General features: G+C 38.5%; 1 protein-coding gene across 1 annotated transcript in view; it reads right to left on the reverse strand.

Annotated features, from left to right (window-relative positions):
- Positions 1 to 1,005: 1,005 nt before the first annotated feature.
- The window catches only part of DPP10 (dipeptidyl peptidase like 10), a 251,064-nt gene continuing 228,472 nt past the window's right edge, over positions 1,006 to 23,597 (reverse strand). The window contains exons 18-26 of the mRNA XM_069021194.1: positions 21,485 to 21,583; positions 21,307 to 21,376; positions 12,235 to 12,429; positions 10,895 to 10,949; positions 7,258 to 7,357; positions 6,453 to 6,511; positions 6,292 to 6,364; positions 4,646 to 4,719; positions 1,006 to 3,274 (exon numbers count right to left, since the gene is read on the reverse strand). Of these exons, the coding sequence (XP_068877295.1) occupies positions 3,137 to 3,274; positions 4,646 to 4,719; positions 6,292 to 6,364; positions 6,453 to 6,511; positions 7,258 to 7,357; positions 10,895 to 10,949; positions 12,235 to 12,429; positions 21,307 to 21,376; positions 21,485 to 21,583 (863 nt within the window). The 3' untranslated portion in view covers positions 1,006 to 3,136. The remainder of the gene's footprint in view (positions 3,275 to 4,645; positions 4,720 to 6,291; positions 6,365 to 6,452; positions 6,512 to 7,257; positions 7,358 to 10,894; positions 10,950 to 12,234; positions 12,430 to 21,306; positions 21,377 to 21,484; positions 21,584 to 23,597) is intronic.

The following is a 23,597-nucleotide window of genomic DNA, read 5'->3' on the forward strand; positions in this document are numbered from 1 at the left end:
TATTTTAAGGACAGCTGAATCAAACAGTAATTTTTCAGACCTAAAATATCATCACGGTGCTTAACAATGGATAAGCTACAAAAAGTCTACATTTTTTTGTGCTATTTTAGTGCAATGTGTACTAATTCTTGCTCACTAGTGTAGATCACCTAGAGTAATTAATGATTGCCATTACTTATGTATGCAGACTCTGACAGGTAACACTGTTCAGTTGTGCTGTAAGTGGAAGGATAATTTCAACAGGTCAGCAAAAGTAAAGTGATGTCCTACACCAAATTCTTCAGTCTAACTAGCAGAGCCTGTATCTGGCAAACACTTTTGCAATATCCAAATTCAACTCATGCATAAAAATACCACTAAAAGCAATTAATCTGTGTCTGATGCTCACCCTTGTGTACACATGTATATAAAAATACCTGTATTTGTAGGACAGTGTGAGAAATAATGATAACATTAAAAGCACACCACATTTCCGCCCAGATTTCAGATAACACGCTTTTTAAACGTACCAGTCTTGCCAAAGGCATTCCTACAGAAGGCCATGACCTAGGACACTTCAAAGTCTGGGAAATTGGAGGTGGGATGTTGGGGTACAATAAATAGGGAGCGGGAGCCTGAAACAGAGCTACAAGGAAAGGAGGGAACAGGGTGTGGGATCCAAAGATCTGGGTTAACGCATTTCCCGAGCACGTGCTACTGCTGAGACACAAGCCTTGTTTGCTTCCTTTTGCAGGTAACTAAACACAACTGGATGTGACACACAGCAAACACGAGCCTGGAGTGGCTGTTACACAGCAAACACGAGCCTGGAGTGGCTGTTCTGCAGAGAAACACCAGCACATTCTGGTGGAATCGGCCCTTTCCTGTACCCTCCACACACCGAGGCCGTGCTCAGCGCGTGCACACAGCTTGTGTTTCCTTCATGGCCACTTGGCTCCAAGTGGGAAAACCCTGCTCATTGAATTCAGCTGGGTTAGGAGCTCATTTACCATGGCTGGTTAGGAGAAGCATCTGTACTGTCAGGTGAGCGTTTATTGAGTGACGGGTTCATTTATAAAATCACAAACCAGCAGGCCCGGCCAACAGAAGGCTTGAAAACGCCGCTCCTCCAGAGAAAACAGGAATTGCAAAACCTTGTTTCAATTCTGCTCTTACTTTTTCGTTGTTGTTTTGTGTGATGTTACTGTAGTGCACATAGTAGCCCCCATAAATAGATACCCTAACTGCACTGTACTATATGTACCCCATAAGTCCTATAAAAACCACAAAGCAAGGCCATACTTCGTGGTAACACTGGGACCCAAACAAGGTATCATTGCACATTAAAATTGTATTAAACTAATTGAAAAATAGTTGAACATTGCTAACAAAACAAGAGAAATACTAAACATTAAAAGACAAGAGACTTTTCAGTGTTCCATAAAACCACGCCTTTCAGACAAATTAATTATTTGCATCATAAAAAAAAATCCTAACAGTGAAAGAAAATATTCCAGAAGGAAGTGATGAGTAAAAAAGCTTCAGGTGATTTTTCATTACATTAAAAACAATTCCCATTCTCATAAAATATGCAGAACTTTACATCTTAAATAGTATATTTACCTTCAAAAATTACTTTCTTTTTAATCTTGCAAGAAATTAAACCTTAATTGGGTAGGAAAGTATTTGAAATATATCCAGAAATAAAAAAACTACAGCTATTCTCCTATAAGTGGCACAGCATCTGTCAGGAGTTTTCATACACCTTCAGGAAGATATCTCAAATTAAGCCAACACTGTACTTGTTTTCCATGATCAGAGTTAATATTCTGCAGATCCAAACTGGCTGCCTTTTTTATTTCATAGTTTCAATTTCTATTGCTGTACTTCACCCTGGCAAATAAGCAGATGCATGAGGGGCTCACCCTCTGAATAAATAATAAAATCTAACTTGTCAGATCTTCCTTTGCCTCAAATGAAAAACATTTCATTCCTTTGTGATGCTGTTGAAGCTAAACCTTGTTGAAAGAGACTTAATGAGCAGCCTTGGAATAAATCTAATGGTGTGTTCGAGCTACGTCACCACCTTGATGAACATCAGAATTACATCTGAGACCAGATGGGAGGAAAGAAAGATGCACTATACAAAATATGTCTTCATTTGAGGAGTAAAGTATTACTCAGTGGCATTATACATTGTTAATAAACTTTCTTTATCTGAAACTATAATTTAATATTTATGTATCTAATTTACATGTGACAAAGTAGCATATTCTAAAATTAGAGTGTAACCAGCAAACTATTAACTACTATAAACAATACCAAAACACAACTCAAACATATTTTAAGGAAACAATAGATACATTTTGGACTGGGGAATGATTTCAATTGCAGATATTGTTTTAAATACAGCTGTCAATTACATCTTGAAAAAATTTCTTCAAGCTCAAAAAGGTTTTCTGCTTAGGGATTCCTGGGTATATACATGAAGACCAAGAGCACACCACCAAAAAGTCCCCTATTGGTTACTAGTAGGTACAGTAATAATTGTAAATGCTGAAATTGTGTGGGGGAAATAATTTTCAATATCCATGTTATATGATGCACTAGACAATATCCCCTTTGAGCAGAAACTAGAGAAAATATCGTGCCCTTTATTATCTCTGTGGTTTCTTACGTGTAATAGACAGCAGAAGAATTGCACTTATTGTAACATTACAGTGTTAGATTGCAGTTCACCTTTTAGAATATTAGTGGCCAGAATACTTATGATAGGTTGTGCCTTATGCAAAGATGAATAAAGATGTGCACTTAAATTATAAAAAAAAACAAGCAACCACTTACAGAACCAACAGTGAGGCTTAACATAACAAACATGCACTAACCCTACACTTATGCAAAACTAAGTTCTTCCAGGAAACTGTAACCAACTGTTGACCTTCCACAAAGGTAAAGGTTTTGTCCCTTGGTAATATGTTTGGACTTTGTAGTCGAATTCCAGTTTATTAGCTCATTGTCTGTAAATGTGCTGTTCCACTGTGGTCTCCTTTAGCTGCCCTTGAGCTTCTGCAGAATCTGCAATCTTACAGTCACTTTTATTTAAGGTTTTATTGAGCCGCAAAGTAAGTCCCCTTCAGTACTACACAAATAGGCTTCCTTATTCATCCTCTTCAGGTTCCTGTGGTAAAATTGGTGTCTCCTCCTTTAAACAAGCTCTAAAAAACCCAAGGATTGTGCTGTAAAGGTGATATTTGCTTTTCTCTGAAGCAATGTTATGACCTTCATCCGGGTAGATCTGGCAGAGGAGAAAGGAAAAAAAGTAAATAGTTTTTAAAGGCTTTTCAAATATTTAGGACTCTAATTTTCTTTCTCTGATCTTCAAAATGTTTTAGATGACAACAGGATGATAACATTAGTTTTATGGCACCAAGGAAAGCTAATAAAACCCAAAGTAAAACTCATTCTCTTGGAATTTGAACTTACATAAAACAACCACTGCAGTGGGATCTGCAGAAGTGAAAAAATTTATATTCTCAGCCATTGTGCTTACAACAGTTTACTCAGCTGGCACTCTCAATAGTGCCTAGGCATCCAAATCCCATTAACATCCATGAGGATTAATTACCTCATGCTTTTAGGGACCTCTCAATATCTCAGCTTCTAAGTGTTTGGCAAAAACCCTTTTTATTCATATTTTTAACTATCTTCCTATCTGGTCCAAAGCCCATCTTCGCTCTCCTAGAGTGGATGTGGGCATTTTTATCTCTTAAATTCCACTGGGGATTTCTCCCAAGTGAGGCTGAGCAAACATTTGCAGGCTGAATGAAGAAATCCAGGCCACCAGACCAGAGACCTGAGGAGGCCTGAGGCAAAAAGCTTCAGCTGCCTCCTCAAACCCAGGTTTATCACAAGGTTGCATGAGAATGGCTCAACAGGGCTCTTCTGGGAGAACTCTGTCATTCTTGCTTCTTCCTCTCTCCACAGGCCTTCACATCCCCTCAGCTGAAACCACAAAGGCAGAAGGAACATTTTCTACATTTGAAGTCCTTTTCCCTTCCTTAAGTGGCACCAACCCCCTTCTTGCCTCCTCCTCCCTGACGTGAGCTCACACACTCCAGTGGAAACTACAGGATCACCTAAAGCCCAGTAAAGTCAAGATTTGCAGAGTCCAACATCAGGGATATTTGGAGATACTAATTCAATCAAAACCCTCTGCCAGCAGCATCCATATGATCTGGACCATGCAGGTCCATACTTTGGCAGAGGCTCTGTCATGCTCTTTCAATGAATTTAAACGTTGAAAATAAGGGGAAATTACTCTCATGTGACCCAATACCATTTTAGGTAAAAATGGACCCAAAGTAGTGACATCCCCGTGTTATAAAGAATGCCTATGGATTCCAGAGCACTTTGTATAAAACTGTAGGATAAACAGGAGGAAAAAAGAAAGATGAGAGAGAGGATGGAGAGCCCAGGAGAACGACAGGATGATATAGCTCCTGACATCCATACCAACAGTGAGGAAAATGGGATTAACCAGAGTTCTAACTGCAAACTGAGGTAATACCACTGTGTTGTGGTAGAGAGGGCCCTTTGCAGTGAAGAAATAGCAACAGGAAGTTAAGTGTTCAACTATGTTTATAGGAAAAGTCACAGGTGCACATACCTGCATAGTGTAATTAGCCCCAGCTTTTATTAGACGCTTAATTAGTTCTGCTGAATGCTGGAAGTGAACTTTAGCTGCAAGAAAACATTTGATATTATTAGAAACAGCTACATTAATATGAAATACTTATCTGTTACACAACTTTGGCTGGAAATATTTCCAGGCTCTGTAATTACTGGATCTGAAGTTGACTATCTTTAAGGCCAGGCCCACCAGCAACAGGGTGTTACAGAAGAGATTTTGGAGAAGGAGCTGGAAGCCCCAAGGGAAGCCACACTTTCCACACACTTTGTGAGGACTCCTCTGCTTACCTTTGATTTACACACACTGTGATAGCTTAGAGATGTGAAAAACCATTCTGTTTGAACATTGTGGCATTTTATAATTTGCTTGAAAGAAAGCACACTGAATTCTCTATTGCTTGCACAGGGTCATTACAGCCCACACTTCCTTAAGTAATGGACTTTCTGGAACCTATCAGTAACCTGAGCTTTGTGTGGCAAAACCATTATTACCATGTCCTAACTCTGCAGAGTTTAGGCTGTGGGAGGGCTGGGCAGTGTCACTGGATGTCGTACTGAGCAAGGGCAGCAGGCAGTCAGACTACCAGGCCAGAGCACCCTGCTTTGCTCAGACATCTATCTAAGTCCCAATTCCCTCCAGTGCTCAGTTCAGAGGGGGAGAAGTTGCTGTCTGTTGCAATCAGCAAAACTTGAGCCTCTCATGCCTGCTCAGTCACCCAGTGTATGTTCATCCCTCTCCCCTGTGCTCTGGGGAGAGGCACTGGGCAGTGTTTGCACCTCTCTGGTTGCACTTTGGATCTCTAACACAGGTTTGGCAAGCCCCACTGGGGTGACAGGCTGGCACTCTGCCAGCTGTGCCTGGGCACTGTCACCTCTGTGAGGCACTTATCACTTCAGACTGAGGAGTAAGAAACCTTGTGTTATCCCACATCCACCAGAAAATACTGGGAAAGGAGCAGGCATGTCAGTCTGTACAGAGCAGCTGCTAGCATCACTGTAATTTGTGTCTGCATCAGTGCTCATTCTTTAGACTTACTTCAGTTAAGAACATTCAGAAAAATACACTGCAGTTAAACCTGCAATTACAAATTATTCAATTGATGAATCTTATGATTCCATTTAAAGTGCTAGAACTTATCCTGCGTTACTCATTCTCTGTCTTAATGTACTGCTAAAAGTATTGGTGCTATTAAAAGGTTCTGTGTAGCTTCAGCTTCAGAAGCTTTGGCACTACTTTGTAATTAATTAGATGAAAAGATTAACTTCCCATTTGGTGATGTACTTCACCAGCTGTACTGACAATTCTGCAGAATTTCTATGAATTTAAAACAACATTAAAAATGTATGTTTTTCTATTAATAATTCACATAATACCTTTCACTAGCAACACAGTGGTCCACAAGATTTAAACAAATTAGAACATACAGCACTTAAAAGGTGCAAATCCTCAGCAAAGAAAAGCATCACCAGTTCAGAGCTAGAAGTGACAGTTGAAACAAAATAAAAAATCCTATCAGAGGGAAAATGAAACTGCAAATGTACTTGCTAGGTGTGTGCCTCATCAGCCCTTGAATGCCTGTTGGAAGCTCTGACTCCAAATTAGTTGCATCTGTAATCACTTACCATCAGCTGTCCCATGAACTATTAGCAAATCCACTTCTTTTAAACCATGAAGATTGTGTAATACGCTGGATGCCTAGTGAACAAACACACACAAAACTGTAACTGAATTGCATTTTGAGACTAAAATGGTCATTTTAGGTTACTTGTTTATGCAAAATTACCTGATAAGTAATTTCTTCTTTTGATGGAATCCCAAGGTATCTTTCTGAAAAAGCCGATGCTGTAAAAATAAAAAAAATAAAACAACAAACTTTTTGAATTCCATTTTAAAACTCATCATTTCTGACCTAGGGTCAGAAGCTATTTAAGCCATGAATTCAAGATGTTCATTTAGAGATAAAGAATGTACCATTTTGATGCACCATTTAAACCCACTTTTAAATAGTTAAAAAAAGAAACCAACCAATACCCAACCATCTCTCCTCACAAAATAAAAATCCCAGCCAACAACAGAAAAAACCCAAAAAAACAAAACACAAGCTAAAACCCAAAGTCTAACAGACTATTAAAGTAATCTGGTCTGGTTTCCTGTGTATCACAGTTCACAGCCTGTGCTCAAAACTTCACATACAGAACCAAATAACCTGTGACTGAATGACAACATGGTTGATATTGTAGGGAATTCACTACCAACCTTAAAAGATTCCTTCCTAATACTTCCTAATCCTAAGACTTGATTCATGTTTGTATACCTAAAGGATTCTTAGGAAACTAGTTAAAATGAGGTAAATGACTGCAAAATCAGTGCTGTCAATAATAATGTGTCTGTTCTGGATTCTGGTGATTTGTCACACTGTCAGCTTTACTTTCATTTGAAAAACAGACCAAGACAGTGAGGTGAAACCTCATTAATATTGTTGCACTATCTGCCCTTAGTTAAAATAAATAAAATAAATAAAATAAATAAAATAAATAAAAGGTATTTTGAATAAACTATCACACAGGTTTAGGGCAGGGAGCACTCACCATATAACTTCATATCTGTGATTGGTGCCACCACAGCTCCACACTTGAAGAGCCGCTCGCTGGATTTGAGGATCATCGATGTAATGTAGCCCCCGTACCCCTAACAATGGGATTGAGATTTTTGTTAATTTATTTCATTCTAGCAAGAATAAAGCTAAAGGCCATTAGCTGCTAATCCAGTGGTACCATTTTTACAGTTTAAGGGTGCATAAATATCCCATTGACCCGGTCATGACCTTTAATCTATGCAGTTAATAATGAGTATTGCACATTTCTTCACCATCTCCAAAGCCTAACACATCTCCCCTGGAAGAGTTGATGCCAGAGAGCCATGAAACCTTTGTGAAAGCTTTAACCTGAGACCACAGATTTCCTTGAAATGACACTGGAAATCCATTTCTGTACACCTGTAATCATTCTAGACTCACAGAAAATGAAATTCTGAATTGTGGCATCTGGGATTGATGATTTTCTCATATATTATAGGCTCCTCAAATTTCTCCACTTGCCGTCTTTGTTTTCCCTTCATCAGTACTGAAAAATTGGTATTTCTCCAGGTATTTTTGGTTGTTGTTGTTTTGTGTTTGGCACAACACACTTCAGGAAGATGAAATCATCCCATGACAGGGAAAACATAATGCAAAACACCAGCTGATCCAAAAAAGGATTATGCATCAAGTGCTCACAGTTTTCTCATGGACTTTTACGAATTCTGCCTGCTCCTGTTCTTCATGTCTAAATAGTTAATGAACAGATGATTTCTGTGGAAGAATGGTAATATTTGACATCCCTTTAACCTTATTTAAGAAGTGTAAGCAAAAAGGACTGTTCTTTGGAATCAATCCATAGTAAATGGGAATGGACACACTGAAGAAAATACCAAGTAAGAGCTGGATTTTCAAGGGAGTGTGAGGAATTGAATTATTCCTTTCCCATAGAAATTTCAGCCCAGGAGGCCAAGAGCCATCCAGATCTGTTCATGTGCAGGAGGAGATTTCACCTAAGACAGAATTTCTGAGTGGGCACCTGTAACTTATATAACTCAAAGAGTTTAAGAGAATAGCAACTTTCCTCTGCCTCTGGGTTTTCTCTGCTTTTACTTTTGTTTAATATTCTGTTTGTGTCTTGCCCAGTAGCTCCACAGCACAATTTTAATCCAAGAATAGGTATTGCCAGGTTATTTATTATTTATTCCATGTTTTCATTAAGAGCTTGTTTAATTCTCCTGGGAGTTTCTTCCCTTTGTGCCTGTGCCCTTGCTTCCAGCCAGGCTTTCCAGGACAAAAACACTACAGAGCGAATTTTTTAGAAATTCTTAGAAGCATTTCACAGCGACATTGCTATTCCATACATCCTGATGCACGAACATGTGGAGCCTCCCTCATCTGCTGGGTTTCTGGGGTTACAGCCTAATTGCCACATTTTCAAGAAAGACGTTGGCTGTAGAATTGCAAAGCATTTTTAAACTCTCTTTTCACTTCCATGAATAAAACCACAAACTACCTGGGACCACACTTGGCTGTCTACCAGTTCAGAAAGGCCCTTGGATTGTGCATCACTGGGGCTTGCATCCCCACAGAGATAAGCAAGGGGGCATTGGCAGAGTGCCTGGCAATTTCCCTCACTGTGCCCTTCTGGACAGTCTTGTTACCCTTGTGCCTCACTGACATCACCAATTGTGACAAGAATTTTACTTCTGTGTAGTTCTGAAACCTCTTAAAGAGCTCCCTGAAAGTGTGCATAAGTCCAGCTTTATGAGATCAGCATTAAGCCATTGCAAAGTCAGCTTCTTTTCAAGCAAAGTGCATGTTCTGTTTTCATCGGTAAGGCAATTTAATGCATAGAAAGAAAAAAAAAAATGTTTCCCTATCACGTTCTTGTATGTGATAAAAATGAAATTAGTTTTAAAGTAGATTTATAATTGACTCTAAAACAAGCAAAGTGGAGGAAAATACAATTAACCCAAAGAAACTGTTAAACAGGTTTTATCATTAATTATAAAACTGACTTAAATTTTATGATTTTTTTTTTCTTTTGACAGTAAAAAAACAACTCTGAAAGGTTAACTTGGAAAGAGGAAATTTCCCTGAATTCAAAGCAGTGTTGAAAGCTTATTGAATTTTTCACTCTTCACTCCTCAACACTTCTCTCAGAAAATAAATCCAGGAACATGGTATTCAATAATATTTCATGCAAGAAAAGAAAACTGGGGGTAGGCCTTGGCAGACATGTAAGCCGTGGTTACATGCATGCTCTTCAGTAACTGGCTCATCACATCCCTCTTAGGAAAAAAGGTAATGATGAATCTCTGCCAGAAAACAAGCAGGAATTTTCAAGTAGCAATGAAAAGAACTTCTGAAGTCAAAACCAAGCAATTGTGGATGCTTAGGGATTTCATTCCACAAAAAGTATTTTCAGTCATTTGGAAAGGGGATATAGAGAATTTTTGATGCTTCTATACATGTGTCTTTCATATACACTGGTAAAAGGCATTAAAACCTGAATAGAAATGTGTGCCATGATCACCTGGTGGATGAAATTGGCCCTGCTTGTACATCCTCAGCTGGAAAATCTCTGGTTGCCCCCCTACAACCCAAATACTGCTTTTGACCTGGCTGAAATTCTTGCAGCGACGGTTTCTTCTGCTCAAGGAATGCAGCAAGAGCACAGATCTTTGAGGAAGGTCATGTTCATATGAAATGCTAACAGCACTCACTAACATTAGCCAGTCCTCAAAATGCTACCATGCAGGAGGGAAATGTCAATCTCCTCATCCTGTATCCAGACAGACTGAGACAGGCAGGTTAAATGACTTGCCTGAGGCTGTGCAGCAACTCAGAAGCAGAGTGGGAATGGCAACTAAGGCACTTAATGGTGAAACACATGCTGCTCTTAAAAGCAATGATTGGGGGGCACTTGATCATGGTTTGTTATTGCTTTGAGCTCAAAGGCACAAAACAGCTTCATTTTAAATAAAAAAACTTAAAAAAATTGAAAAGGTTGTGCATGCCAGTTCATAGATGAAGCAGAAGTTGTGTGGTGTTTCTAATTGCTGCTTTTTAATAGATATCAGTAAAACGATGTTTAGCTTGATACTAAAAGTCAAGCCTTTGCCTCGTTTTGTCTCATGCTAGGGGCAATGGCATGCACACAGCTGATAAAATAGCTAAGGCAAGATTTCTCACTGGTGCAACAAGGAACTTGCTGACAGTAACACAGGGTAGGTGCTCAGCTAAGCTCAGGGGTCAGTAAAAGATTCAGATATAAAACCTGTGTTTTATAGGACAACATTGTCAATTTAACTGCAGCCCAAATATAAAACTTTAAGAAACAAGCTTTCACAAAAAACAAGTCCCTATTAAAAATTTCTAAAGAAAGCAGAATTTTTAAAAAATACTTTCTCATTCAGATTACGAAATGCAAATAGTGTTATACCATAAAACTGATTTTATTGACTTCAATACTCATTCTGAGAAAAAATACTGTACAGAACAGACAGTAAAGTATAGATAGGTTTTTTCCCCCTATTTTAATAACTGAAATTGTCTTCAGAAAATAGAGAAATATATTTGTTTATGAACTTAAAGTACTTTCTTAAGGAATCATGATGATATATCCAGCTATTTTTGCACATTACCTTCCCAAATATGCCCAGTCTCTTAGGATCAATGAAGGGCTGTTTCAAAAGTGATCTGAAAGGAAAGAAAGTTTCTTTTTTAATTTTTGCAATGGTGGATTTTACTTCCTGAATATAGTATGTAAAGAACATTACTTGTGCATTAAGGAACTGTCATACATGCAGATCAGGTAGAAGAAGAAATTACATCCATACAAGTAGTACTGCACTGGGAAATGTGATTTGCTTCCTAATTCCTTTTTTTATAAGGCAAACAGTTGGTGTTTGGCTCATCTCACCTAATTTAGATATCTGAATTTAAGCATCTTGTCTAAATTATCCATTTACATCTGTTTTTCAGCTAATGGAGAGAAGAGAGATACCCTTTAGCATTCCTACACATGATGGAAACTTCTCTCAGTCTGGGGAGGGTCACCCTTCAGAAATGCCAGGATTTTCCACTCACTAGAGCTTAAATGACTGGCTTTGACCACGTGTAGCACCAGCTAAAGGAAGATAAGATGAATGTAAGTTCTTGAATCTCGATAAATATACAAATAATTAATTCTCTCATTGAGGCCATTAATCATCTAGGGTGAATTTTATACAGAAAAGACAGAATAACCTGAGGGGAAATACCAGACACATCTTCCTATCCATGGAATGGTTGAAGCATCAACCCCTTTCAAAAGAAGAAGGAGAAAATATATCTGACTTAAAATCTGTCTTTCCCTTGGAAAACCCAGAAAAAATCCATCCAGACCTTGGTATGAGCCATTCTGACACGTACACCCTGAGTAAGGAGTGTTGTCAAAGCTACACATGATTACTTCACAGATGGAAATGACTCTTTTCTGCAGCTAGGGGACTTCTATCAGTCTGCAAATGATAATGTAAATGAGAAATAAAAGGCATTTGCCCAAATTTTGCTCTCATTTACACCATTAGAACTCCATTTGATTTGTGTGATTACTCCGGAACTCTGTGGTGGAAATGAGAGCAGTATCCTATGGTACAGACCTAAAATATTGTAACACAAATGCATTTAAATGTTAATGTTCACAGCAAGAGATTTACCTACAGAATATATACAAATATGACTTAGCTCAGGTGGCATATTTATATTGCACAGAGCAGGACAGCTTTATCAAAGAGAAACGCCAACACAGAAAAAGCCCCAAAAACACCTCTTTGATTTTTTATTTGCTGTTTGTAATGGAAGGATTGTGGTTTCAAAATTTGCAACTGCATTAAGAAACAAACATGAGCAATGCAGAGAAAACATTCTGGGCAGTTTTAGTTCAAATGCTCATTCATCCAGGTGGAGGCAGGGTGAAAGAGAAGAGTTTGCACATACGTACTCTACAGCTGCTATTTGGTCCTTCACTTCCACCGATCCTAAGCAGCGGTGGACCTCCTGTAGGATCTTGAGGCCTTGAAATCCACTCCCTCTGCCATCGAATCGAGCTACGATGACATTATCAGAGTTGACAAGCACTGAGTCCCAGTCAATGTGAAACTTATCTGTAACCAACTGGCTGCCTGGAGCTTCATCACTGCAAATACCAACACACCAGACACAAACGAAGACTATTGACAATGTGATGCACTGTGCCGAGCTCTGATATTTCATTTAACCGGCGTGGCAGAGTTCAGTCGGTTATGCAACCCTGCTGAGCTACTGTCACTTCCATCAATACCATCCCATTAGTGCTGCAAGCCCTGCAGCAAAATAATTTCTTTAACTTTATAACCACTATGCTGCAGGGCTGCCAATACCTGAATACACTTTGTTGAAGGACACAGAAAATTAAAGCAGTTCGTGCTGCTTATGATAAAGTGAAGAAAAAACCCCAAACATAATCACTAATGGCTAGCTCAGTTCTGAGAAGGCTCATGCAGAATTTGTGAAGTCACTCTGAACACACAAAAAGGTAAATTCATTCAGCACCCTGATTACCATTCTGTAGGATATATAATACTATTAAGAAGGATGTCATCTTAGAAAACAAAAATAATTGCATTATTGTATCCTTGAATGGATTTTTTGAAATAGAGTACAAAGAAGACTAAAGTATACACTAGAGAAAATTATATTTTCTCCATCCAAATTCATAGCAAGAAATGGATGCAGGCAGGAGTGATAAGTCTATTTTATGACCAAAAAAAAAAAGGTGGTTTACAGCACAAAAGGTGAAATAGAATGGGAGAATGCAGTTTCTAGAAGAACAGTAAGATTTTCCATTGAAGTCAAATACACTATTTTCCTTACAAAGAAAATAAAATGTCAGTTTTAAAAGGGAAGTTTGTCATTATTTTCCCCCAAGATAAACACAGAATAAAAGAGCAGGCTACCATGAAGTTGTACAAAATGCAAAATAGTTCTATGCTGGCTGCATCTGCCAGAATAGAATGCAAATTAAAATGTAAAAGTGTCTGTGCTGGCTGTATGGAAATTAAATTGGATGGTCTGTGGGAAAATCCTGTCTAAGGTGAATGAAAGATGAAGACAGAAATTATTATTTTGCCAAAAAGACTTATGTAAACCCTGGGGAAGAAAGAGACAAAATATCCTACACTAAGTATTGTCTTTTATATACAATAACGTGCTGATTCAGTATCTGGCTTTGGCTGCGGATAACACAGACCATCCTTAAGGTAATCACTCAGTTAATTAGCAGGCATATAATGAACACATGTGTTCTCAAATTCAGTCAGATCTATCTATTTAGTTGCTATATCATGTACTGAAATCAGGATTACTTGGTTACAGACTCAGCCACAACACATTATGCTTGATTTACATTGTCTTGTGCATCAGGTTTATACTTGGCTTTATAGAAAGAAAAGAAGGGCATTTTTTTGGTGTGTTTAATCAATTCAGTTGTGATTACACTGATTGCTAACAATGTGAAGCAATGAGTTTGGAAATACTGTCAAGCAAACTCTGCAGAAAACACATGATTCAGGAAGTATATAATCATTATTATTTGCAATAAGGAGCAGAACAACACTTCCAATTTCTGCTCATTGCACAGAGCACGTTTTTCAGAAGCTCTACACATTGACACAGATGTTTTCACAAAGTATTTATCATTACTTCCAATAATAGGAGCCTCAGACCAGTTACAATTTGTAAGTTCTTCCAACTTTCCACAATAATATGTCAGAAATATCCATGTGTGACGAGGTAACTTTTCAACAGATTAACACATTCCACACAAGTGAAAATATCATGAGTCAGCCTGCTTCCCTCCCATCAAATATGAGAACAAAACTAATACACTGTTCACATTGGATTTACACATGTTCTATATCTAAGTTATCCATACATCTGGTGTATACAGATATATATATGTTGTACTTCTAGACACTTAGGAATAGAAGAACCATTACATTTATAAGCCTTTCTCTAAGCCAGAAAGTGCTAACACCAAAAAGTGTTTTAAATCAAAGGTGATACCCTTAGAGAATTTCTTCTATTAAAAAGGAAAAACAAACAGAACCTCAGCAAGTTTCTCAGTGGGTGTGAACTGACAGTGATGGTTTCTCAAGCTCCTTTTAGGAGGTCATAGCTGGGCTACTTTTGGGCTCAGACTTTAAACACTACACATTGTCCAGCCCTGCATGATGGGTTGTTTGATGTATTACTTTTGGAAGCAATTTTCCAGTGGTTAGTTTATTTCAAGAATGTCCACGTAAGTAGTTTGTGATAGGCATTTAAAGCTATTTCCATTGAGGTCCACATCAAAATTCCCATTAGCACCAAAAGGTCTCTTTTCTCTTCAGCGGCCACTATAAAATGATACTGAGTATCTGAGGTGTGCTTCTGTCCTCCAGAGAGAGACAGCATATATTCTAATCACCCTTTAGGCCCCATTCTTACCCTTTTATGTGGGGCTTCTGCAAAATTCTTATCCTTTACACAAATCTGAACATCATCCTGAGGGCTCTGTAGCAAAGCAAGGCTGGTCCTACAGGGCAGTAACATGCACAGCCTGATTTGGGAAGTTTGTCTTGCTTTTACAGCCATCTCAAAGGTCAGCTTTTGATTTATGCTTATCACTACCCACAGCCTAATTATAATTAACTGTTGCTCAGTGGTACACTCTTCACAGAATTATTTTTTGACCCCACTAGTAAGCCTGGAAGAAAGTCCATGCCATTGATGCTTAGGTGTAATGCACATACAAAAGTCTTCCCACCCAAGTATGGATGGCCCTGAGGGAATCATGGACCAGCCAAAGCACTACAGCAAAATCAAAGCCATCACCAAAAGGGCAAACAAAGCCACAGGCTCTTCAACATCCCCAGGGGCTCCTAAAGGAGCATCATCTCCAGATGCTCAAACAAGAGCAGATGATCCAAATGAAGACTATGCCTGGTTCTTTCTGATTCATTTTTCTTCCACACAAGTGACAGCGCTTGCATTTTCCTTTTTTTCACTCCTGACTTTCAAGGTTCAGAGCTGCCCCGTGTGTCTTTGACAGCAACTACACTGTGATTCCACTGTGGCAGCACAGCTGCTGATGGCTTGGGCATACTGCTGATGTTCAGCATCGTGGTACTGCTTAAATAGGCAGAAACCATCAACAATACACCAATATCAATGAACTCAGTGAGGGGTTTGTGTGCTTCTTGCAAGTCAGTCACAACACACATCTCAGACTGACTGGAAAAAGGGGCAGCTCATTACAAGTTTATATATTGCTGAAAAGAGGCGAACCTGTTCTTCCAGATTCTATAACCAAAAGCTTAAACTGAAGTCTCTGTTCATGACTTGAGTTACAGCCTACAGGAAATAATGCAGTGTTAGCAGAGAAGCTGCTGTACTCTGAGCAATACTCCTCTGCTAGCATGGCTGCAGCAAAATCTGTTCCATATTTTGCATCATTAGAAAACGAAGTGACAAAACTTTGAATAGGAATTTTAGAAGTTATAGGACTGACCAAGCAGGGGGAGAAGACAATTTTAAAAGATTCATGGCAAATAACTGCTCTCATCCCTGCTTAATCTCCAGCGTATGTCTTTTCATTTCTGCAAAACTGTGGATTTCGTGCAGCATATGGAAAAGGTAACTGGACAGCAAATACGTGAGAAAGGCTAAAAACCAAAGAATAAAATCTACAAAAACAAATATCCTCTTTTTTTATGGTGAAACTGAGTGGGGAAAGATTGTTTTGCAAAACTGGTGCAATAGTAAAATACATTTCCTTCTCAGATTTCACGAGCATCAGTTTCCAAGCACACCCACCATTACTGGTCAAAAATCCGAGAGCCTCAATAGCCTCAAACATTGAGAAAGAAAAAAAGTTTTTCTCTCTGTTCATATGCCCTGTTCAGACATATCAGACCGCAGCTAAAGACAGACTGTGTGTTTCCAACTCCTCCCTGCAATATGGCCACACAAATTAAAACATATCACCAGAAGAGATTCCATTATGAGGGTAGAAAATGTGATAGGCAGGACTGAAGCACACAGCATAATAAAATAAAACTGTTATTCTTAAAATATCTTCCTAAAACCCTTGAGGCTGAAGACTTTAAAAATACAATTTTGAGAACGAGAGATGTAACCCTGTAATGAGAAAAGGAGGTGAAGTTTTGAATCTCCTTTTGTTTTTCTACAGAAGATTAAATGAGCACGTTATTAGTGCTTAGTAAGATATGCACTGCTGTGGGGGAAGTGGGAGTAGGGGAAGCTGAAAGAGGACAGATCTCAATGATTCCCCAAGACTTTTGTGTGGACAAGACTGAAGGGAGAGAGCAGATCTATCACTGCCCATAGCACCAGGACTGCTACTGCCAATGAAACAGCTGGAATGAGCCTCCAGTCTATTCATCTTTTAGACTAAGCTAAATGAATCCTCCTCTAGGCCTTGAGAAACATCACAAAGTTCAAAGAATGGGGAAGAAAATCTAAAAGAGAAAAAAAGAAAAGGCTCTCCATCAAATACTTTTATGTAACGAACACAAAGGGTCAGTGAAACACTGGCTTGCTCCACAGAGGCAGGATGAATACAGGCATGAGGTGGATGGCTGGCAAAGCAATTAATGAATCATTCACATGACTTAGGGATCCCCTAAATAGTAAACTTTTCAGCAGTTTTACAGAGGAAAACCTGGCCAAACAAAAGGGATTTCAGGGATGTCCCTCATACAAGCATATTGCAATCAAGTAGTGGAAGCTACCAGACATTTTTACACTGTTCCTTCTCCTGCCAGTTAAAATGAGTAATGTCCTTTACAAGTGAAAAGGTACACAAGACAGCTGCTAATTGACAGTGTTACTGTGCCTCAGATCTTGAGTATTTCCCAAAACTTGCATTATGCCTCTCTATATTTCTTCTGGTTTTTTAATAGCTTCTTCTCGAAGCTGCAAAAAACGTTCACTTTTCAACCCTACTGTCTTGTCTTGCTGTCAGTCCTGAGAGTGCATTCACTGGGGGCATAAACAGGCTTGATTGTCTGTGCAAGGCCTAAAACTTTCATCAGTTCAAAATCAGGTAAACCAACTCCTGCTTATGACCAAAATGGAAGAAAACAAGTAAATGAATAAACAAACAGAAACCTCTTGGAGACAATTCACTGCTACTTTGAAGAATACTCAGGTTTCTTTTCCCCCCTCAAATATCAGGACAATCTTTCCACTGATTCAGTTTTACAATATCCACTTACATATTGGACAACTTTAAATATTGTTAAATAATAGATACTGATATTTAAGAGACATTATCTACACATTTGAAGGAATGAGGCTAATTACAATCAATGCAAAATAAAGAATGATTATCAACTCTGATTTTATTACCCAGGTTAAATGCCAAAGTCTTTACTTAATCATTTCCTGTGTGTTACCAAGAAGTGTATCTTCCAACTTTTTTAATGAGTAAGGTGAACCATAATGAGGAAGTCAAGGATCAGAAATTTAAACTTTGATCTTAATTATATAGAAAAAAGGTGGTAATCACTTTTTCAGGCAATTACTGTGCAGCTCTCTAATATACAGCTACACTGTGTGTATTACATCAGAAGGAAACTGAGTGTGAAACATTATCAGTGATTTAGGAGAACAAATGCAAGGAAGGAAAGTATTTTAATCTATTTAACATTTTATGGGCTACTCATCACAATTCTGGAAAGAAAAATAGTGCCAACGAACATAACTGGTTTCTGTATGAGATCTGTTAAATATCCAGCCATCCAGATGGACATAAATTTTAACACAGCAATACAATGATCTACTCTTTGAGCATTGCAGCTTGCTTTGCAGCTGCTAATGGATAAATGTTCACACAATCTTTATGCTGAAGTTTACAGGATAATCAGGTCCTGGTCCTTACACTGAGCTTGTGTCTTACATGGAACTGTACTCAGTTCACACCCAGGTTTCACACCAGGACTGCATTCCACTGGTACAAGCTTCCTTCCACAATTCAGCCTTAACACTCAGGCATCTGGAGGCCATGTTCTAGAAGTTCAAATTTACCTGCAGACATCCTTGCATGAATACAGAAGCCTTATGACAGTCATGCAGCTTCGAAGTGGCTGCTAGCTTTCAGTGATTTGAAAAAACCCAAATAACAGATTACACCAAACTTCATCCCCATCATAGAATCACCCATTGCCCTCCTTCCTCCTTCCCTCCCTCCCTCCCTCCCTCCCTCCCTCTTTTCTCTTTTCCCTCTTCACAGTGCACTGCTACTGAGATGGAAAGCAAACCCCACTTCTCTGCAAATACTCCACTTTTCTGTTCTTATATCTTCTGGTTTTATATTTCTAAGTGCATGTTGCCTGGATCAAGATGCTTTATAGAATCTCCTTTCCAAAAAAAAAAGGAAATACAATTAAACCAACATTCTTACCAATGACATTGGTAAGCATACATTTTCAGAGGTTTTTCCCTCAATAACTGGAATACAATGATAATCATATCATGGCTGAGAATGTAAGAAAGAAAGCAGGGGAAGCTGAACAGGAGGAAACACAGCACTTGTTATCAGCCACTAATTCTCATCTAACACTGCTGGCAGAAGGAACAGGGTGTTTCTCCATCAGCCCCAACAGTACCACTCTGGGACTCAGAAAAGTCAAGTATCTGGGAAATGATATCATCTGCACAACTAATCAGTGTTCCCTATAAAAGCTACATGTTCTCCTTGGACCTGAATACTTTTCTTTTTTTTTTGAAAGTAGTACTTCTGATCATGAAATAAACCTTAGGATGTCAGTTTGGAGCTCTGTGGGTCAAGGAATTACCCCCTATACACCCACAGATATCCAATCATTCTTTCTCAAGAGCTAGGCAGAATTTATTAGGCTCAAATAATCATCCCACAAGGGAACCTCCCATAACTTTGTGACAGTTTGCAGTTTTATATTCCATTTGGGGACATCTTTAGTAGAAAAAGGGATTGCTGGCAACCTTAGTTTTAAGTCTGTAAAAAGCTGCTGAAGAAATACAGCTTAATATAACTCCTTTCTCTTCCAGGGAAGAAGAGGACACAAAACATGCTACATGAGCCAGGGCAGATTTGAAATCTTCAGTTTCATACTTTCATTAGTGTACAGGGTTTTCTAAAAATAACCCCTGCTGAAGCTAACATTGAGAAGTGAGTATTGCAAAGGTATGGATCTGACCTAAAAGACCCAAAGGCTTCATTCTATAAATGTAGATACAACAATCTGTATTCATAAGTTGATGAATTTCCTTTTTATCCCACATGTCTATCATAAAGAAGTAAAACAATTATAAAACAGATCCATACATTGTGACTTGGCCACATTATTTGCTCACTGGGTACCGATAACTTTGGTAAATTTAAATTCAGACCTTGCCTCAATACTGTTCTCAGATCTTTAAACTCTTGATATCTCAAAACATTTCAAAATAGTATTTTCTTTAGCTTTTTCTTTTATTTTTTTTCCTTTCCCTGTGATTTCTGGCCTTGGACTTCTCAGGTTTCTGATCTTTCCCTTCTGTCTTCTCTAGGTTCTACACGAGTTTATAACCCCATATTTTACCACAAGTGTATATGGCAGATTATGTATTTACTAGACTACTTGAAAAGGGAAGCACTGCACTGCTAACACCTTTGGTTTCCTTGCTCTCAGAAATAGGAATAAGCACAAGTGTTTGCAAGTCCCTGCAGTGCTGCTGGGGTCAATTCACAGAGTCAGTTTGCCTTTGGCACTTGTGTAAGAGCTGCTTAAAATATAATCATGCCTCCAAGATCATGCCAGGAAATGCAGCAAAGATGAAATAAAATCCATGTGTCCTGTTTCTTCACAAGGAAAGAAAAATATGTTTGTCAACCAATTAAAGCAGAGAGCTTCCACAACTGCAGATAATTACAACTGAAAATTCTGAGTTTTCAAACACAAACTGGGCTTAAAAATAAGCAGGTTTATGCCTTTCTGTCCTGTTATCTGATCTGAGCAGAGGAATTTGGGATCATTCAGCAACTCAAGTCTGTAAACACTTCACATCCAACAATAAGGATCTGTGCTGTCACTGAGGGGAGATCTGCTACAGGTGACACAGCTCAGTAACGGGATAATTTCATGAATTTAGCAGTGCACTCTTACACTCCTGTTACTGAAATTCACACGAATTCTTTCCAGCTGGGACTGAAAGAAGCTCTGTAGGTCCAGCAAAGCTCTCTCCACCCATGCTGAGTCTGGAGAAAGGAGTGATGCCCTGAGCTGGCCCTCACTACTTTTCCCGGGTAGGCTTCAAGCACATTCATGACTGTTTTTTATCTCTGCTACACAGCTTTAAGGCTGACTCACCCTGCAAGAAACATGCACCCTATCTCCTTTAAAAGAGCAGCACAGGTTTCCAAGGAATACCATCCTCCTTACAAAGGTTTTCTACAAAAATCAACTGGCTTTGGATCATGCCTATCGTGCCTTCAACCACTGATGATCAAAAGTAATTTTTTCTTCATTCTGGTGTTCCTAAAAGCAGTTTTGCTTTATGCATCTCAACTGAACCCCTCCTGGAAGTTCTACTCATTCCTCTGAAGGATGAAAAAGGAGAGCACATGCTCTGAGTGAGATGCTCTGTGGGCAGGATCAGTAAGGGTCCAGGAAACACCGTGGGATGACTCGAAGCTACACCATCAGAAACGCCAGTGCCTCCCGTCCATGAAAGCACAGCAAAGCACAGCTAGGTTTGACTAGCTCAAGAAAACCCCAGGCATCTCTACCAGACAGCACCTGCCACAAAGTCTTCCCAAGAACAAGCTTTTTGATTTCTCAACTCAAAGCAATGAGATATTTTTCCTACAAAAGGTTAAAAAAACTCAACTCAAAGCAATGAGATATTTTTTCCTACAAAAGGTTAAAAAAAAAAAAATCTACTTTCAGATTTAAATATTTTCTATGAAGCACTTTTTTATTATTTTGAGTGATTCCACCCAGATACTTACATTATTAATAGGAGGGCATACTGGTTTCGATCCGTGAAATCTTTTGGCAGGGACAACTGTAAAGGGAATTCTTTTAAGAAAAGAGCAAAACATTAAAGGCTGGTAGTTACACAGATGAAAAACAGTAACATTGAAAGAAAGCCTTTGGCTTCTTAAAGTAACATTTTGCCAGATTTACCGTAATCCTCAATGTGAAGCATTTTGATTTCAGTCTTGTAATTCTTTTTCTTAAAAACAACTTCTTTCAACACCGGGTTATTTTCCAAAATATAAAACTCTACAAAACAGGAAGAAAAACCATGTTGAAAGGCATGGAGAATCATCACACCAGAGATACATCAAGATGTAAAAAAAAATAAAGAAAAAGAGAGAAGTGTGCAATGACCTTGCAAATTAATCTTGCAATTAATCTTGTAAATGAATTCCTTCTATAAATTTAAAATAATGCAACTACTTTTCAGTTTAAAAAGATACACATCCAGTTCATTTTTTTGGCTTTGGCAGGCTTTGTTTTCATTAAGCACTACCAATAAAATCTCTGATGAATCAGATATGATGATTCACATGAATATCAGCATCCCTGACAAATCCTAACAGCAGCTGTTGCAGCACGAGGCTGCTCTGCTGGGAAACATCCTAAGCCTCATGCAGGCATCCTTTTCCCCAATATTACCTATTCCAAGGCATTATTTAGCCAGCACAGCTAAATGTGGTCACTGCATGTCCTTATTTGTCTTCTGCACTTCAACCAAGAGCAAGAGCATCAGCTTGGTTTAAAGCTGCAGACTAATTTGAAACAACCCTTTTGCACAGAAAGAATGGCTAATTTGTTCTTTTTTTTTTTTCCTTTTTTTAGCTCAAATTACCGATCTTGCTTCCAAAATTTAGATTTTTTTAATTAAATAATAAACTCTTCACTTAGGGCCAAAACAGATAATCTGAGGAGAATGCTTGTTCTGGGCAGTCAACCAAAATGGTATAATTATAGTCTGAGGATGGGATAATTGAAATAATCCTTAATCATTCTTTTATGAATTGAAGAGGATAATCTAATCTTGCACTGAAACACTCATGGTAAATTATCTCTCTTATTATTTGGCTTTTTGTTGTTACAACAAACAACATCCCTCTGTCCTGACCTGCTTTATTTTACCCTAAGGTGCTGCACATAAATCTCTATTTCAGTAATTCACACTCAATAGTACTTTAGATGCAGGTAATAAAGAGCAAAAGTCTGCCTTTGCAGAACTGAGGAGCTCCACAGAAATCTAAAATGCATTTACTTTTGAGCAGTAGCTACCTTTTTCTGAGCTGGATAAAATTCCCTGCCCCTGGTGTGCCATGGCACTGGGCTTTGCAAACACAAACAGTGGCATTAAAAAAGAAAAAAGGAAAAAAAAAAGGAAACCAAAATTCAGATATTAATTAACACTTCATAGCATGGCACTATTGATCAGGGTGCTACTTCAACATGCAAGATTAGCTCCACTGTTATGGCTGAATCCTGAATCCTGACTGGCCCAAGACAAAGGGGATGCAGACAGGTACAGTTCAGGACTTTTGGATTCTGGGAAAAAATGCTGGGGATAATCCAATTCATGAAATGAGGATATGCAAGAATTGGTTTAGTGCCTTTGAATGAAAAGTTGTTCCCAATTCCTGTAGTCCACAGCTCCATGCTAGTGGAGCAACAGTGGAGCTGGAGGCAGCACAGTTGTTACCTCTGCTGCACCACCAGGAAAATTCAACTGCTGAAGGACAGTTTTCCATTTCAAAGCACCTCAGCAGCCAGGAAACAGTAACAGACTTGGTCTCAATATACAGAAAAAATAATGAGTAAAACTTGACAAATAGAGGTATAGAATACCCTCCTAGAAAGCCTTTATTATTGGATTTGTCTTCATTGAAAATGTCAGTGGAGCTTCTTCTGATTTGAGAAATATAAGAGAACGACTAAACCAACATATGTAGGTCAGCTTTTATGATCAATCATCCAAGGACTGTACCTGACTTCAACATAATTGGATTGTAACTTTAAAAACATCTCTAAAAACACAGCAGGTGTACTGCAATGGCAGCATAATCCACAAAGAAAGTGAAAAGGATGAAGACCAAGCTGCCATCCAATTTACTCAAGTGTAAACAGAAGGTGAGTCACATGTACTTAGTACAAAACATATCTGAAAATCTGGGGAAGTTTTAGTCATTTGATTTACTTCTATCCTTATCATTTGCTGATGTGGATGTTAAAAGGTAATTAATAATGATGATAAAAGGTAATTAATAACGAT

This window comes from Aphelocoma coerulescens, chromosome 7 (genome assembly GCF_041296385.1).
Source record: "Aphelocoma coerulescens isolate FSJ_1873_10779 chromosome 7, UR_Acoe_1.0, whole genome shotgun sequence".
Taxonomy (NCBI): Eukaryota; Metazoa; Chordata; class Aves; order Passeriformes; family Corvidae; genus Aphelocoma; species Aphelocoma coerulescens.